The sequence below is a fragment of the Giraffa tippelskirchi genome, chromosome 12, assembly GCF_054371585.1.
Source record: "Giraffa tippelskirchi isolate mGirTip1 chromosome 12, T2T-mGirTip1v1.2.pri, whole genome shotgun sequence".
Classification (NCBI taxonomy): Eukaryota; Metazoa; Chordata; class Mammalia; order Artiodactyla; family Giraffidae; genus Giraffa; species Giraffa tippelskirchi.
The window spans coordinates 52,026,624-52,044,837 of NC_137286.1; the positions used below are offsets into that span (position 1 = coordinate 52,026,624).

Sequence of the window (18,214 nt, forward strand, 5' to 3'; positions counted from 1 at the left end):
TTGGCTGCAGAGTTCCTCTCTGGGTGGATGAGTCTTTACCAGACCTGCACAGTGGTTCACTGTCTCTTCCTGCCCAGTCTCTCTCCTCCCTCTCCCTTCACGGGTGTTGATCCCTAACAAATACCTTGTAACCTAAGCTCTGCTTTAGTGCCTGCCCCCGAGAACACAAATTGCAACAAAGAGGAAGAAAATTAAGTGAATTAAAGTCACCCCAAGTCACAACCCCCATCATAAATAGAGAGCATACCTCAAAGACATAATGGTTCTGTCATTAAGTATATGAAATCAGCCAAATACACTGTAAACTGTTAAGCCACCCTTCTGTTTATTCAATGACAATGTCAAAATCTCATATTTTTCATCAGAGTAAAATATAAAAGCTTGCCAGTGTCACATCTAAGTGATTTGCAATCCCCAAACATGTTAAGAATGCTACCTTTATTATGTTATGAGATGTTTTTAATTAATATCCATTTAATGGACTTCAGTTAACTAAAGGCCTTTATTCCTCTCTGTAAATCACATGGCTGTGCAGAAGTCCCGCTCCTCCTGGTGGGCTTGCATACTTTTGTTCTCATGGACCATCAATTCACCCTAGGAACAGATGTCCTATAATACAGGGGTCCCCAATGTCTGGGATCTGTTGCCTGATGATCTGAGGTGGAGCTGATGTAATAATAATAGAAATAAAGTGTCCAATAAATGTAATGCACTTGAATCATCCTGAAACCATCCCCTCCTTAGAAAAATTGTCTTCCACAAAACCAGTCCCTGGTGCCAAAAAGCCTGGGGACAATTGCTAACCTGACTTCCATTATGTCACTCAATTGCTCTCCACAAAAGTTGCTCCAAATTACCCTCCTGTGAACAGTATATGGAATTAATTCCCTGTATTTAGTATCTGTTACATAAGAAGGTACTGACCCCTCCTCAATAAATTGCACACATTCTGGGTTCTTTTCCTAACAACGATCTGAGCTTCACGTGGCTCCAGTTCTTAGATGACCCTGGAGTCAGGCACAGATCATACATGTGTGAATCAGACTAGATGTTAAAACAACAGGCAGGTTGAGGTTTGACAGAAAACAGCAAAATTCTGTAAAGCAATTATCCTTCAAAAAAAATTAATTAATTAAAACAACAACAACAGGCAGTGGTACAGCCTGTTGGGAGCTGAAAAGTCTGTGGCCTACTAAAGGCCTTTAGACTTTAAACACTTTTCTGGCCCAAGAAAATATTTTTGTGACTCAGATTAAACGTGGGCTGTGAGTTTATGATCCATGGTTTATACTTGAGAGATACTTGTTGAAAAATAATTATTGCCTCTCAACATGAAAAGAAGCATTCCTTAAGCAAAGCCAACTGCCTCATACAGCTGGCCCATACATTCCAACTGAAGCTGGCCCTTCAGTCTTTACTCCAAAAATGTCACATGAAATGGGCTGGCAGGAACTCCAAGATGGACAAAGGGCTCGAAAATTAATAAGCGTTCTCTTCTTGGGAAGCAAAAGTGGGTGTCATATAGAAGCATAAGTGAATGAACAAAGGATGACTGCTTCTCTGTGCTCCCTTCCTCCTTACCTGCTACAGGCGTGGCGCTCTCTCATTTTCAGAAGCTGGGAGTGATGGGAGATGCATTTATTAATACACCCACACTTGTCGGAATCTCAGCAGCTACACTCCACATCCCTGGAGAACTGACTATAGGAATCCATTAAGTTAATGAGGGGTTGGGCGCAGCTATATCTGTGCAACATGTGACAAGCATCACCCCCTAATTGAATCAGGAAACTTCTGCAAAGACTCTGAGGGAAAAGTTCTGGTTTCCATTTCTTGAAAAGCAGAGTGCTGGGCACACAGCTGGGCACATAAGGGGAAGGTTTTACTAGGACCTGATGGCAGGTGTGTGAACTGTGAGAACACAAACACTGTATGAATAGTTCCCTTTTCCTCCTCCTTCAAGGAATCGGGTTTGCTGTTTCACATTCTTTTCTGTGGGGAGGGGAAGAGATGTCAAGAGAAAGACTCTGATTTCGGGTCTAATTGTATGTCAGGGTATCTGGGGAATGTGGGGACATCTCCTATTCTTTACTTTTTTTAAAAAAGCTAGAAAAGGCGTATCTTCCTGTAGCTGTGCCCAAATCAGGGAGAGTGTCAGGTGCTGACTGATTATTGATTTTCACTGAGGGTGTAAGGTGTCATTCTATTACTGATTTTTTGTTATTTGATTGTTTGAAGAACCGCTCAAATTTAATTTCTTCACCAGACCTAGAAGAGGCATTAAGAAAAAGACTCCTCTGAAGAAACGACTTGGATTTTCCAGCAGTTTTTGATGATCCACGTCCATCTCCCCTTGGTCTGTTTGCCTTGGAATACTGATTTCCTGAGATACTGCTATATCTACTTTTTCATCTCAATTTCAGTTACATTGCTTCATTTGTTTGTTGGTTGTGCTGGGTCTTTGTTGCTACAAGGAGGCTTTCTCTAGGTGTGGCAAAAGTGGGGGTAGGGAGGGTGAGGGGGCTACTCTTCCTTGCCGTGCTGAGGCTTCTCATTGGGCAGCTTCTCTTGCTGTGGAGCACAGGCTCTAGGCGCGGGGGGCTCAGTAGTTGTGGCACAAGAGCTTAGTTGCCCCGGGGCATGTGGGATCCTAGTTCCCTGACCAGGGATTGAACCTGTGTCCTCTGCTTCGGCAGGTGGATTCTCAACTACTGCACCACCAGGGAAGTCCTGCAGTTACGTTGTGACGGAAACTGGCTACTGAGATAGCTCAATAAGCAAAATGTAGGATTCTTGCTCCTTTAGGCGATTGTCTCCTCCTTGCTATATTCCTATATTCCCTTTCTCTCAATTCCCTCAATTTCCCTTTTGACTCTCCCTGGCCCTGGTACTGCCTCAGCTCAGAGATACCACTTCATTCTGGGTACCCCCGCCCCCACAATCTTGCACCTCCTTCAATCTTGAAGAAGAATTGATGCTTTTGAACTGTGGTGTTGGAGAAGACTCTTGATAGTCCCTTGGACAGCAAGGAGATCCAACCAATCCATCCTAAAGGAAATCAGTCCTGAATATTCATTCATTGGAAACACTGTTGTTGAAGCTGAAACTCCAATACCTTGGCCACCTGATGCAAAGAACTGACTCATTGGAAAAGACCCTGATGCTGGGATAGATTGAAGGTGGGAGGAGAAGGGGACAACAGAGGATGAGATGGTTGGATGGCATCACCGACTCAATGGACGTGAGTTTGAGTAAACTCCAGGAGTTGGTGATGGACAGGGACGCCTGGCGTGCTGCAGGCCATGGGGTCGCAAAGAGTCGGACACGACTCAGTGACTGAACTGAACCATCTTGCACAGTGCCACCTGGTGGTTTCCCTCTGCTATTACAGCAGGACAACAGAAGCAGCCCGGCGGTGGGGGCAGCTCATCAAATGAACGGAAACAAAGCTTTGAGGACCGACTGCATAAAAGAAATCAAATGACTGAGAAAAAAAATTCCTCCTTTTGTGGAATGGCCATAAATTCACAAGTTGTATGAATGCAGAGTAAGGATTGATTCTGTAGGGACTAGTTTACAAACATCAAAACTATATTCCTAGCCACATCTTCTTTGAAAACACCTTTTATTCTGTATTTTGTTAGTGAATGAGGGTGACTTTGGAGTGGTTAACCACTCTCCATGGAAGTCCTCTCTTTACAGGCTTCTGAAAGCAAAACTGTAAATGCTTTTCTATTACCTAGCAAATCATGATGAATCATCAATATTATTGATACTTGAGAGTTTATCCTTTCAAACAGCTGCAGCGACCTTAGAATGAAAATTCCTGCTTCATACAAAGCATTTCCCTCTCACAATGGCTAGCTTAGTACTGTCGTCCTGGGTCCTGGCTGATATTTCGCCACGTGAAAGAAAAAAGAACCAAGTGACAGTAAGCTTTTTAGCATTTATCTTTTTTTGTTTTTTTCCCTTTAGCTGTGCTTTGGAAATAACTAAAAATGTTTGTTGGTGTGATTTTTAAATTTCTCTATTTTAAAATATAGGTGCTGCTTAGTGATTTCTGCTTCGTAGTTAATTGTGGTCAATGCCATTCTAGAAACAGAGGAAAAGAAGTTCTTTAGCCACCAGCTTCATATCCCATTGATTTGCTCACCCAACACAAACCCCTAATGGAGCTTGAAATGAAGGCAGCTTTGCTTTTGTTTTCTGCCTTTGTTGACACCCCTCTGCGGAGGCCAGCTGTGGTTTAAGCCTGGGGCATGCATTCACCAAGAAGGTTATCTGCCCCTCCTAGTGCCTGACAAGGGGAAGGGGAGGGGAGGGTAATGCCGTTCCCTTCGAGAGGCCTGGAGCTGAGCTACAGGGGAAAAGGCTTAGAAAGGACATGGAAGCCTAGAAGTTAACCAATTACGGGAGAAAAGTAGGGTAACAGTGCTGGGAATGTGGCTGTGGGAGGGCTGTTATAAAAGGGCAGAGGAACTCACTCGCATCTTAAAAACTGTATCTTAAAAACTACAAAATAAGACAGAGAGTTACAGATGTAGAAACTAAAATTTTGTTTACCAGGGGGTAAGGGAGGAAGGGATAAATTGGAAGATTGGCTTTGACACATACACACCACTGTATATAAAACAGATGCCTAAGAAGGACCTACCGCATAGCACAGGGGCCTCTACTCGGTACTCTGTAATGGCCTATGTGGGGAAGGAGTCTGAAAAAGAGTGGACACACGTATATGCATACGTATAGCTGAGTCACTTTACTATACAGCAGAAATTAATACAGCATCGTAAATCAACTATACTCCAATAAACATCATTTAAAAACACAAAATAAGAGTTATAAAACTCATCCCAAATGGCCCAAGTGGGGATTATGCTCACAGAGGAAAAGTGAAAAGGAAGGACATGTATAGAAAGCCTTCCCAAGTTCTCCAGCTGCCATGGGTCTCCCTGCCGTCCTCCCCTCCCTCCCCTTCCTCCCCGCCCTCCTCCCCTTCCTCTCCTCCCTCCCTTCCCTCCTCTCCCTCCCCTTCCTCCTCCCCTCCCTCCCCTTCCTCTCCCCCCTCCCCTCCCTCCCCTCCTTCCTCCTCTTCCTCCTCTTCTCCCTCTCCTCCCTCCCCTTCCTCTCCCTCTTCCCCTCCCTCCCCTTCCTCTCCTCCCTCCCCTCCCTCTTCCCCTCCCTCCCCTTCCTCTCCTCCCTCCCCTCCCTCTTCCCCTCCCTCCCCTCCCTCTTCCCCTCCCTCCCCTTCCTCTCCTCCCTCCCCTCCCTCTTCCCCTCCCTCCCCTCCCTCTTCCCCTCCCTCCCCTTCCTCTTCTCCCTCCCCTCCCTCCTCCCCTCCCTACTCCCCTCCCTCCCCTCCCTTCCCTCCCTCCTCTCCCTCCCCTTCTCCCCCTTCTTCTCCTTTCTCTCCTCTCCTTCCTCGTAAGCTCAGGAAGCACGATCCCCACAAACAGCTGAATCAGTGAGAGTCTGGCCGAGGACCTTACGGGCCCTTCGAGAGATAAAATAACCCATAACAGGGCCCTTCTGGATCTGAGACCCCAGTTTTTCCTTTTGGAAGAAAACTGAAAGAGGAATTTGGCCTTCTTAATCTCTTCCAGACCTACTCGCTGCTATACTGGGAAGACCACGTGGCGTCCCTCCGACCCAGGGCAAGAGTGACTGAAGCGCTCACTGAGGCGGCTGCCATGAGCCCGTCTACCTCTCAGTGACGCCAGGTGGCTGGGGGCTGCTCCCAGGGCCGGCCAGGAAAAGTTACTAAACAACTTTCAGGCCAGAAGAGTGACCCAGTTCTCATCCGTCACCTCGGTGAATTTCCAGAAACCCAAGAATGGACTATATTCCTTCATTGGCTTAAGATTATAACTGGGGTTCTGTTACTGGACTTGTGTGTGTCTGTGTTAGTCACTCAGTCGTGTCTGACTCTTTACAACTCCATGGACTGTAGCCCACCAGGCTCCTCTGTCCATGGGATTCTCCAGCCAGTAATACTGGGGTGGGTAGCCTGTCCTTTCTCCAGGGAATCTTCCCAACCCAGGGTTCAAACGTGGGTCTCTGCATTGCAGCCAGATTCTTTACTATCTGAGCCACCAACTATCACCGAAAATATGTTGCTATAAAGGCAGGAACCAGCTACCACTCTCTATAATCATTCTGAATTGTCAAAATTATCTCCCTGTTGGTAAACTTTTAGTCTAGGCTTCAATATATGTGGAATTCCAAAGTGCCATGAAGAATATCTGTAACATAAAAACATGCAACTCTACTTAGTGGTAGAGATAATCTTCTCAAACAATCATTCACCGTATAAATGTTGAGTAATAATAATGCCTTTTTAGAGTGTGGAAGAGTCTGAGACAATTTGGATTTAATAAATTTCTTAAAAAAATGTTGTCTGGGGAAACTTAAATTACTACTTTCTTTTTCATATCAATAAATTTCCTCCTAGCAAAAAAAATGAAAGATATTTCAAAATATGTAGTCGTCACATAGGTGCATTTCAGGTGAGGATTATTCTTCTCAAAGAGAGCAGTGCGCCACAGGATGCCTTGAAGACATAGCCAAGGACTTTATTTGTGAAGATGTGAAAAGAAAGGATGCCTTTATGATCTTCATGTTTCTTTCGCCCTCCGCCCCTCATTTTAACAGATAGGCAGTACTGTTGCCAGCATCAGATCATCATCAGCAGAATGTGAGCAGTGGTTGGGGAGGGGGCTTCCCAGGTGGTGGTAGTGGTAAGGAACCCTCCTGCCAATGCAGGAGACCTAAGACACGCAGGTTTGTTCCCTGGGTTGGGAAGATCCCCTGGAGGAGGGCATGGCAACCCACTCCAGTATTCTTGCCTGGAGAATCCCATGGACAGAGGAGCTTGGCACGCTATAGTCCACAGGGTTGAAAAGAGTCGGACACAACCGAAGTGACTTAGCACGACACAGGCACACACAAGGCCAAGGGAAAGTGGCCCCCTCGGCCCCTGGGAGTTACAAGATTTGTGGCACCCCCTCCTCTCCGTGCAGTTGGGTCTCTGAATTGCCCCTGTGCTCCAGAAGCTGGGGCTGGGCTGTGATGCAAAACAATCAACAGAGAAGTCCAGGTTAAGTGATGATCAGTGGAGAAGGCAATGGCAACCCACTCCAGTACTCTTGCCTGTACTCCTCCATGGATGGAGGAGCCTGGTAGGCTGCGGTCCATGGGGTCACTAAGAGTCGGACACGACTGAGCGACTTCACTTTCACTTTTCACTTTCATGCATTGGAGAAGGAAATGGCAACCCACTCCACTATTCTTGCCTGCAGAATCCCAGGGACAGGGGAGCCTGGTGGGCTGCCATCTATGGGGTTGCACAGAGTCGGACACGACTGAAGTGACTTAGCAGCAGCAGTGACATCAGGTGAGAAGGACGGGAGTGAGAAGCATCTCCAGGGCTCCGGGGATTAGTGGGGCAAGTTTTGTAGGCTGTGCTTTCCTTCATTGGAAATTGCAACGTGAATATTAGGTAGATGCTTACAAAACATCAAAGAAAGATTGGAATTTGTTTGCAAAACCAATTTTCTTTACTTAATATGTGTGTTTATATTGGGTTATTGAGAAAGAATATTAAACTCTGGCAGGAAAAAAAAATCAGTGCAGAGAAAATAGGCACAACAAATTTTAATGACATTTTTCTTGATTACAGAGTCATTTATGATCATTGTAGAAAATTTATAAAACAGAGAAAAGTATGTAGAAAAATACAGATCAACCCAAGTTTCACCATCCAGCGATAACCATTGCTCACATGTTATATATAGTTTTCCTATTTTTGTAATATCCTAAGTGGTAAATCTAAGTCCATATGGGATGAGCACTTTAGGCTAGGATTCCATGTACTTTAGATACATTATCTTAATTTGTGCTTACTGAAATTCGTGAGTTAAGTATTGCTATTTTCTTCGTTTCATATTTAGGAGACTGAAACTTGAATTGAGATCACACAAAAAGGTAAGTTCTGAACAGTGATTCATGTAACCTCAAAATCAACTCTAAACCAGAACTACTCAAAGTGTGGTCCATGGACCAGTGCTAGTGTGTGGACTGTCTGTTACTGATCCCTGCCGAGACAAGTACAGAAAGTAAAGACAAGCACTTAGTAATGTCTGTAGCAATTTCACATTTGCAACATCAGGGGCTCCTCTGGATGAAGAGGTTTGGGGACGCCCGATATATACAGAGAGTCATGGTGTGAACTGCATACTAGTTACCCAGGAGGTCATGCACTGGTCTGCAATCAATGAGAAATTTAAAATGAAATGAAAACCCCGGTCTTGCACCAAGAATACTTTGAGGAGCACTGCTCTAAACCACGTAAACCATGTATTTAAATGCAGGTGTTATTATTGTTCAGCTGTGGTGAGCCAAATGGATCAGGAGGGCCACTGAAAACATAGTTTGTTACTCACAGTTCCAAGTGGAGGGGGCATAACATGCCATGCAGAGCCACTGAGGGAAGCAACAGGGTCAGTCGGGAGGCAGAAGGCATAGGAGGAAAATGTGGGCAAGAGCTGTTATTGTGGTTTCCATGGAAAGGAACAGGTGAGGCAGGATAAGCAGACTTAGAATTTGCCGGTTTGCATAATTTCAATGGGCTCTGGGGCAGAGGGGCTGACCCTAGTGTCTGGTATTGGCCTTAAGATGCTTAAGACAAGGGGTTAGTGGCTCAGACCATGAGACTACCATTAAGAGGTGGCTGGGGTGTGGACCCTGCCATGTTCCCCTTGCACATGAAAGGTGCAATTCCAGGCAAATCCTTCGCCATCTCTAGAAACTGACTACCCTGGGCAGGGCAGTCTCTCCAGGGTCAGGAAGGACTCAGATGTCAAAGAAGTAGAATCAAAATATCTGCTTAAGACAAACAATTTGCGTTGCCTCCTAGGGTGATAACAATGAAATAAAGGTAGGAAAGTTGGGTGCTGAGAAATAGAAAATGCAACAATATGAAACAACTATAGAAACATTCTGCTGCCCACACACACACATGCTTATTTCTGGTCAGCAGCTTCTGGCAAGCCCTTCTTTCACACAATCATTGAAGGCAGGCTGGATGAGAGCTTGTGTGCGAAGCTGGAGGTGGGAGAAAAAAAACCTGCTAAGGTCTTTTCCATCCCCATTATGGCCGAGCCTGCTGGTTGTCCCTCACATCTGTCCTTCCCTTCTTTCATGACAGACTTCTTAGCTGAGCACACAGAAGGCCAGAATAAAGATTTGTTTCACGCTTCCCTTGCAGCTAGGTAGGTGTGGCCACATGACTGTATTCAGAACAAAGTGGACAGATGCAGAAGCCAGTTTTAGACAGACGCAGACAAATGTGGCCAGTTTTTAAAACTTTCTTTTAGTCCTTTTTTTTTTTTCCTGTTGTTCTTCTTTAAAAGGGTAGTTTTATTTATTTATTCCCCACCACCACCACCATTTACTCTCTTTATTTCAGTAACCCTAGAAAATATCTCCAGAGAAAAGCAGACCACAATATCCTGGAAATCAGTACTGACATGGTGTACTCTCTTCCAAAAGTCCTGCCAGGAGTTTTGCTGCCAATCTTTACCTGTTTGGACCCACATTCTCATGTTTTTTAAATTAATTTTTGTTGGAGTATAGTTGCTTTACTATGTTGCATTAGTTTCTGCTGTACAGCTAAGTGAATTGGCCACACATATAATATATCCCCTCTTTATTGGATTCTTTCCCGTTTAGGTCACCGCAGAGCACTGAGTAGAGTTCCTTGTGCTATACAGTAAGTTCTCACTAATTACCTATCTCATACATAATATCAATAATGTAGATATGTCAATCCCAGTCTCCCAGTTCCTCCCAGCACCCCTTTCCCCATCTTGGTAGCCATATATGTTAAGAACTTTCTTTTTGTGTTTCTCTCTTCCTCCACTTTATTGCCTGAAACCTGGGTGTGATGGATCGTGAGGAAAGGGCCTCACCATAGGGTGGGAGAGAGGAAAGGTGGAAGGACCTGAATCCCTAAGGACCTTGGAGACCTCGTGGACAAACCAGCCCTGGCTATCTGCCTGGAGATCTACACGTGAGAGAGGAGGGGGGAAAAACAAACAAACAAACAAACAAAAAGCTTGCTTTAAACAAGCCATTGGCATTTTGGGTTTACTGTTGTGTGCAGCTAAACTTCATCCAAACTCATATACTCGCAAAACCACTCGTCTCTTGATCCTTCTGAAACTTTCCGAATCTGCTTCATCAAACCTGTCCTGGGGGGGAACTGCGAAGAGAAGGTGTCCAAGCACAAAGAATACATTTGAGGAGAAGCAGAAGAGGACTCCTAACGGGACGCTGTGCAAGAAACCCCCTTGGGGCCATGAAGCACTCCCCTTTAACCAGTGTTTTGTGAGAAGATCTCAGAAGGTGGATATTACCATAAATGCTGCCATGGCTTTGGAGACTCTCTCATCTGCACTTCAGAACTGGCATTTCACCAGCCTGCTCACCAGGTGGGCATGACTGAGCAGCTTCCTGTTGCCACTGGTCACCATGTTGGACTAGAAATGGCTGTTAAACAAGGCCATCATTAAACGTTAAAGCATATAAGGTGAAAGTCACTCAGTCGTGTCCAACTCTTTGCGAATCCATGGACTGTAGGCCACCAGGCTCCTCTGTCCATGGAATTCTCCAGGCAAGAACACTGGAGTGGGTTGCCATTGTCTTCTCCAGGGGATCTTCCTGACCCAGGGATTGAACCTGGGTCTCCCACATTGCAGGCAGATTCTTTACCACCTGAACCACCAGGGAAGCTCCAAAAGTATGTAAACTTACATTAAATCAATTATATTAAAAACAAAGGCAACGCATACTCAGAAGGCACCACTTCCTAATTTTATTCTCCACCTTTTTCCTATGTTCTTGAGATTATTTCATGCGTGGTCTCTACCTGATAGAAATACTACATCAACTCTTCTCAACACTGCCTTTAGTGAGGTGATGGTTGTGGCTTGAGATTGGCCATGGCTGGGACAGGTATTGAGTTGGTTTCTACCACGATGGATAACATGGGACCAGAAGAGAAACAAAAAAGAGAAAGAAAAGAGAAAAGAAAGAAAAAGTCCATGGCCCTCAAGAATTTACAATCTCACTGTAATGTCATGAAAAACTACGTAAAATTGGTTGTGTGCAAGAGAGCTAGCCCTGAACTCAACTAGGAGACAGGAGGGCTGGATTCTGTTCCCAGTTCTGAAATTAGCAGTGGGGCTGTGGTCAAATCTCTTGGACTCTGGGTTCCACAGTTTTCCATCTGTAAACGGCCTCCCACCCAGGACTCCGAGCTGCACAAGGACAGAAAATGCCTACAGATCCCCACTACATCCCAGTCCTCTGGCAGAGCTCCAGACACATGGTAAGTGATGCCACATACTTGTTAAGTAAATAAATGGCCGGGCCTGCCTCTACCCACTCTTCCAGCTCTGAAAATATGGAGGCCCATGATCCAAACTGAGGCTAAGAGAAGTAACACAAGACTGCGGGCCAGGGGTGGCCAACTCAGGCCAGTTTCCTTGGATGCCTCAGGGGGTGTCAGGGGTAAGAGGATCACGCTGGACTCAGCACTGTTGGGTGAGCTGACTCAGAGAAAGCTGATTCTGTGACCTCAGTGATAATTTCTCTGAAGCACTGGTCAGAACAGAGAAAGGGCATTCCTTTGTTTTGACCCTGAGAAAATATTTTTAGCACGTGTATCTGACAAAGGACTGTTATCATGGATGTCTTCATTTTTAATTGCATGGTTTTGTTTTTGTTTTTGGTTAAACCTGTTTTTATTGAAGTATAGTTGATTTACAAAGTTGTGTTAGTTTCAAATGTACAGCAAAGTGAAGTCATCATTTTTGGTTTACCTTCTCCATCTGGTACCTGACTTGACGCTTTGGTTCAAAACAAACTTAATTTTTTTTTTTGTAATTTTACTAGAGCAGTAGTAAAAACCAGAATAAAGATTTATTTCATGCTTTCCTTGCAGCTAGGTGTGGCCACATGACCGTATTCAGAACAAAGTGGACAGACACAGAAGCCAGTTTTAGATAGATGCAGACAGATGTGGCTAGTTTTAAAAACTTTCTTTTAGTCCTTTTTTTTTTTCCTGTTGTTTTTCTTTAAAAGGGTAGTGGCTAAGAGAAGTGACACGAGACTGAGGGCCCGGGTGGCCGACTCAGGCCATGGTTGACTTACAATGTTGTCTCAGTTTGAGGTGCCCCACAAAGTGATTCAGTTATACACATATTCATTCATTTTTAGATTCTTTTCTCATACAGGTTATCACAGAGTATTGAGTTGAGTTCCCTGTGCTATACAGTAGGTCCTCATACATTATATATAGTAGCGTATATTATATATATAGTGTTTATATTCATCCCAAGCTCCTGATTTGTCCTCCCCCCATGTGTTTCCCCTTTGGTAAACATAAATTAGTCTTTTTCAATATTGGAAAGTCTATTTGTTTTGTAAATAAGTTCATTTGTATCATTTTTCAGAATTAGACTCCACACATGAGAAATATCATATATTTATCTTTCTCTGACTTACTTCACTTTAAGTATGACAATCTCTAGCTCCATCCATGTTGCTGCAAAAGGCATTATTTCATTCTTTTTTATTGGTTGGGTAATATTCCATTGTATATACATACCATATCTTCTTTGGGTTTCCTAGCTGGTGCTAGTGTAAAGAATCCACATGCCAATGCAGGAGACGGAAGAGACGTGGGATGGATCCCTGAGTCAGGAAGATCCCCTGGAGGAGGGCACAGTAACCCAACCCATTTTTGCCTGGAGAATCTCATGGGCAGAGTAGCCTGGTGGGCTACAGTCCATAGGGTTGCAAAGAGCTGGGCACGACTGAAGTGGCTTAGCACACACACACCATATCTTCTTTACCCTTTCCTCCATCAATGGACATTTAGGTTGTTGCCATGTCTGGGCTATTGTAAACTGTGCTGTAAGGAACATTGGAGTCCATGTATCTGTTCAGATTTGGTTTTTAGTTTTATCTAGTTAGGAAATCATTTGCTTATTTCACAGGAACACATTGTCAAGAATTTAAGAGATGGTTTATGATAAGTAACTTTTATGATTCCTAGCCCCTAAATGTTTATAATATAATTTCAACATTTTGTCAGTAGTTGAATGGTTATAGATTTCTACACTGAAAGTCAGTCACCCAAAGCTTAAATGTTCCATTTCATTTTCTTCAATATTAAAAGCTGCTAAAAATTTTGATACATGATTTCTCTAGTCATTCGTATAAGACAAAACCGTCCTTAATACCATTTGAAGGATTAGAAAATTCCTAACAAAAATGAAGCATTTCCCCACTCTCTGCTAGTATCTCCAGTTCCCCGGGGAGCAGTTCCCAAGGCCCTTGCAAGATCTCCTGCTGATTATCCCAGAAACAGTTACAGCCATTGCCTGGATATATTTCCTTCCTTACTTTGACTAGTATACAATGTTGCCATTTACAAAAGCTACAAATGAAATGCAAATATGCCGCTTTACTTTTTCTTGTTGTTGTTGTGTGTGTGTGCACTCAGTACTGTCCAACTCTTTGTGAACCCAAGGACTGGAGCCCGCCAGGCTCCTCTGTCCAGTCTATTAGTCTGTTCCCACTATAATAGTCCAGCTCTTTACACACACACACACACACACACACACATACACACACACCTCACTCTGCCTCAGGTATAGCTGTTCACAGCTTGTACTTCAGAGATGACGAAAAAGATCGTTACCACTTGGCAGATTTTTAACACTCTAAACTGCTTTCAGAGAGTTCAAAGCTGTTAGGTACCAGGTCAGAGTTTTGAATGAGAAAATTATCATTTATTACTGAGTTTTAAAAACAAGTTTGGATTGATTGAAAGGCCTACACTCTTCCCATGTGGAAAGACAAAAATTGAGATTTATGATCATGGTGTTTCTACTGATGAAGAGTGTGCCGGGAGTGAAGATAAATTTGTTCCTTTTATCCTGACATCCCAGAACTAAGGGGATATGGCAAGAATCAAAGGCAATGCTGGCTTACAAATCCATTTAGTAATGCCCGGGGTGCTGGAGGGGCCCTTGGCAGTCCGATCCCAGAAGTTGCTGAGGCTCAGGGGAGGCCGACTGAATTAAAAGTTCCTCTCTGCTGGGTGAACCATTGTGGGCAGTTTCATTCTTTTGAGCCTGGGATTCCTCAAATGTTGAAGGTGGGGACCCATGTGAAAGGACTGCCAATTCTCAGATTCTTCTGAGAATCTGAGAAGCAGTTCTGGTGAAAGTTTACATACATATTTGGGGGTGGTGGTGGTTGGTTAAAGGATGGTTAGTTAAATGTGTAAATGGTACATGCAGTTTTGGGTTTCCCTGAAGTTCAGCTCTGGGCACCAGGTCCCACTCCTGGTCCCCGAAAGAGGAGCCAAGCCCTTGGCTAGTGTTGGGATGAGAAAGGGCTGCCCCATGACTGGGTGTACCTCTGTCTGGCCCCTCTGGGGCTCTGCTTCCTGCTTCTCTTTTCCTCATATTATGTATTTCTGGGGACCTAATGAGGTGCCTAAATAGCTAACAGATTTGATATGCATGATTGCTCAGTAGCTCAATCCTGTCTGACCTTTTGTGACCCCATGGACTGTAGCCCGTCACGCTCCTCTGTCCATGCAATTTTCCAGACAAGAATACTGGAGTGGGTTGCCATTTCCTACTGCAGGGGATCTTCCTGACCCAGGGATCAAACCCCTGTCTCCTGCATCGCCTGCACTGGCAGGTGGATTCTTTACCTCTGGGCCACCCAGGAAGCCCAAGAGATACTATCAATTGGGGCTAAAATGTTACTGGTTGGTAATGACTTTTGACTTGCTGCCACTCCCATAAACTCCTATATTCTAACCGGAACATTCAATTACTTAGCTTAAAGAAATGATTACTTTGGGACTTTCTAGTTTCTCCAACAAACCAAGGCAGGAAAAAGTAATGTGTATAAACAGAGGGTTCAGAAAGAAAGGAGGCTAGCGCCAAGCGTGTGCCCACACACAGTTTACCCAGCATCAGCAGACTTGACACTTCCAATCCAATCATTTTTTCTCTTTCCAGATGCCAGGAACAAACTCAGTTTTCAGAGACAGCTGCAAGGGGCAGTGAATGCACACAGATCACTGTGAAAGCAGCTGGCTCATGAGAATTCAAACCCAAGTGCTTATGGACAAGATCCCCATGATCAACTGTTACAAGGGTTCCCTACACCTCTCCGAGTAAAATCCCATCTCAGTGACTCTCAGGGCAAGGACAGCCTCCCCGTTACAAAGCTATTGCTACTTCCCAGCAGATAATACTTGAGGAATGTTGCTCTGTGGGACTGGTTACAAGATTTCTCTGTAAGAGAGTAGTGTCCAACTTTTCTGCCACCAGGAACCAGTTTTGTGGAAGACAATTATTCCACGGACAGGACAGTGGGGGCGGGGGGGGAGGATGGTTTCGGGATGATTCAAGTGTGTAACATTTATTGCGCACTTTATTTCTATTATTATTACATCAGTCCCACCTCAGATCATCAGGCGTTAGATCCTAGAGGCTGAGAACCCCTGCTATAAGGGATGGGACTGTTCACCAAATTTCTACTCCTCCTGGCCACTTATAATGACTCCTCAAGCGAGTCCAAAAAAGGAAGCCTCTGAGACTGAAATGATAACACAGATCACCTAACAGAAAATGGAAATAGACTGTCGTAGCAGTGCTTATAGCAGTGATGTTTACCTGACTAGGATGAATTAAGGATGGTGGCAACCTCTCCAAGATGCTCAGCATAGTAAGAACGTAGTTGGTAGAGAAGCAGAGAGGATAGGCCAGCCAGTTTCTTCTTGCTTCGGGGGGAGAGGGGTGATCCCATTTCTCAGTGGTAAGCCATTCAAGAGACCATAGCTGTACTGTAGCTCACATCCCCTGTGCACGCGTGCTAAGTTGCTTCCGTCATGTCTGACTCTTTGCGACCCCATGGACTACAGCCTGCAGGGCTCCTCTGTCCATGGGATTCTCCAGCAAGAATACTGGAGTGGGTTGCCATGCCTCCTCTAGGGGATCTTCCTGACCCAGGGATGGAACCTGCCTCTCTCTGTCGTCTCCACTACTACAAATGGTCTGTCTTCCTCCTGAACCATGAACCACTAGAGGGCAGAAAACATGTGCCTCTTTGTAGGCTATCTCTAGCCCCTAGCACAGAGACTGGCACAGAGTAAGTGTTCCATAAATATTGCCAAGTGATGGAGTGAATGGGTGAATGGGAGAGTGACTGAAATATGGAGCAGCATAACAGTTGCATCCCGTTCTGTCCGCTCCCTCTTCCAATATCCGAACCATTTATCTCAGAAAGAAACAAGGCCAAATGATATCAAATACAACTCCTACACACAGGGAGGCAGAAGGACTCAGCCCAGCCAGTGCTCTGGAGGAGAAATCAAAAAGGCCAATTCGTACCACCCCGGGCTCCTCCAAAGGGGCTCAGCCACAGCCACCTCTGCTCCAAGCCCCTCCGGGACCTTGCTCCCTGTGGGCTAGCTGCCTCTCCCATTCATTCTCCAGTGCTTTCCAGAGAGGCCCTTGCATGTAGGCTCCCTTTCATAGCCAGCTGATCATTTCTGGGAAGTTTCCTGATTTCAGGATTGTTACAATCAGCGCAAGAAGAAAAGTCGGGTAATTATCTAATTCCAGTAAAACTTAATGGGGCCCTTCCCACCCCAGGCTAATGGGTGATGCAAAATGTAATTTGAGTTAAGCTGTCTACGGCTGGGGAAGTGGAAACTAATCAGAGGGGCAGGGGGCATTACCCCTCGTGCGAGGCAAATTTTCTAGCAGACCTTTAGATCAAGGTAGGATCCCCCCCGGGGGTATTGCTTTTGCCAGGAGAGGGCAAGAGCTGGGAAGATGAAGCCCAGCTCAGAACTAGCCCCTGGAGGACCCAGGCAGGGTGAGCGCTGTTTCTGCCACTGTGGACGAGCAGCCACTCCAGCAGGAGTCGGGGTTCTAGCCAAGGCTCCAATAGCTCAAGCAACTCAGCGAGCCCTCTCTGGACCCAGTCTCCTTGGGTCTGTCAGTGGAGACCAAGAGGACCGCCGGGGGCGGGGGGGGGGGGTAGTTTCTCGCGGCGGGGGTGGGGTGGGGGAGCGGCGAGCACCTCGCCCACAAATTGCAATCAGCATCCCCGCCCAGGTTGGCCTGTCTTGGATGTCTTCTTCCCTCCCCTTGCCCCACCAGCCTTCCTAATTCGTCAACTGCTGAAACATCTGCCTGGCTGAAACCAGCTCCTCGCCGCGCGCTGGGGGCTGTTCCCAGGTGCTGGTCTTTGTGTTGGGAAAACTTTGCGAGAAACCGAGGGCGCTGGACAAAGAGCGAGAGAGGGAGGGCGTTTGCCAGGCGGCGGGGCACGCCGAGCGGTGCGCGCTCTTCCCTGGGGCTCAGCTTGGCACCCGGACGCACGCGCTGCCCCGAGCCCAGCCTCCCTAAGCGGGGAGTGGCTGGCTCCGGCCACATTCCAGCGCCCTCGGGAGCGAAAAGAAGGCCGGCGGGAGAAGCAAAGGCCGGAGGCTGGACACTGGAGTTGCCTAGAGTGGGAGGAGGAGAGCAGGGGCGCGGAGCGAAGCTGTCAAACTGCGCGCGGAGCACCGCGCGGGGCGGGGGAAGGGAGGGGAGGGGAATGGAGAGGAGGGGCGGACGCGAGCAGAGAGCGAGCGAGCGGGCTCGCCGCGCCTGAGCAACCCTTGTCTGCTGCCGCCGCCGCCGCCGCTGGCCCGGACTCGCCCGGAGCGCAGCGTGTCTGCCCGGCTGCGCGCCGAGGCTCGGGCGCCTGCCGCTGCGCCCTCCAGCTCCAGCTCTTCTCGCCGGCCCGCGCGGGTCCCGGTGGGCGCGAACCCACCATGCAGCTGCAGTTCCGGAGCTGGATGCTGGCTGCGCTCACGCTGCTCGTGGTCTTCCTCATCTTCGCCGACATCTCGGAGATCGAAGAAGAAATCGGGTAAATAAATAGCCGCGCCGGGGCCCGTGCCGAGCCCGGGCGGGATCTCTTCCACCCTGGCACTCTGTATCCACCCTTGCAGCGCTTTGTGTGTGCGCCGCGCCCCCCTGTCGCTCGGCTAAGAGGTGGGAAATTATTTGGACCCGGGGTGGCGGTGCCTGGGGCCCGGGACTCTGCGCAGCGGAGGGCGGGGGCG

The 18,214-nt window shown here is 46.5% G+C and overlaps 1 protein-coding gene across 2 annotated transcripts in view; it reads left to right on the forward strand.

Moving 5' to 3' along the window:
• The first annotated feature begins 17,725 nt into the window (after positions 1-17,725).
• ST8SIA2 (ST8 alpha-N-acetyl-neuraminide alpha-2,8-sialyltransferase 2) overlaps positions 17,726-18,214 on the forward strand; it is a 72,317-nt gene continuing 71,828 nt past the window's right edge. For both annotated transcript variants that reach the window (XM_081551683.1, XM_081551684.1), the window contains exon 1: positions 17,726-18,018. In XM_081551683.1, coding sequence (XP_081407809.1) covers positions 17,921-18,018 — 98 coding nt within the window. In that variant the 5' untranslated portion in view covers positions 17,726-17,920. The remainder of the gene's footprint in view (positions 18,019-18,214) is intronic.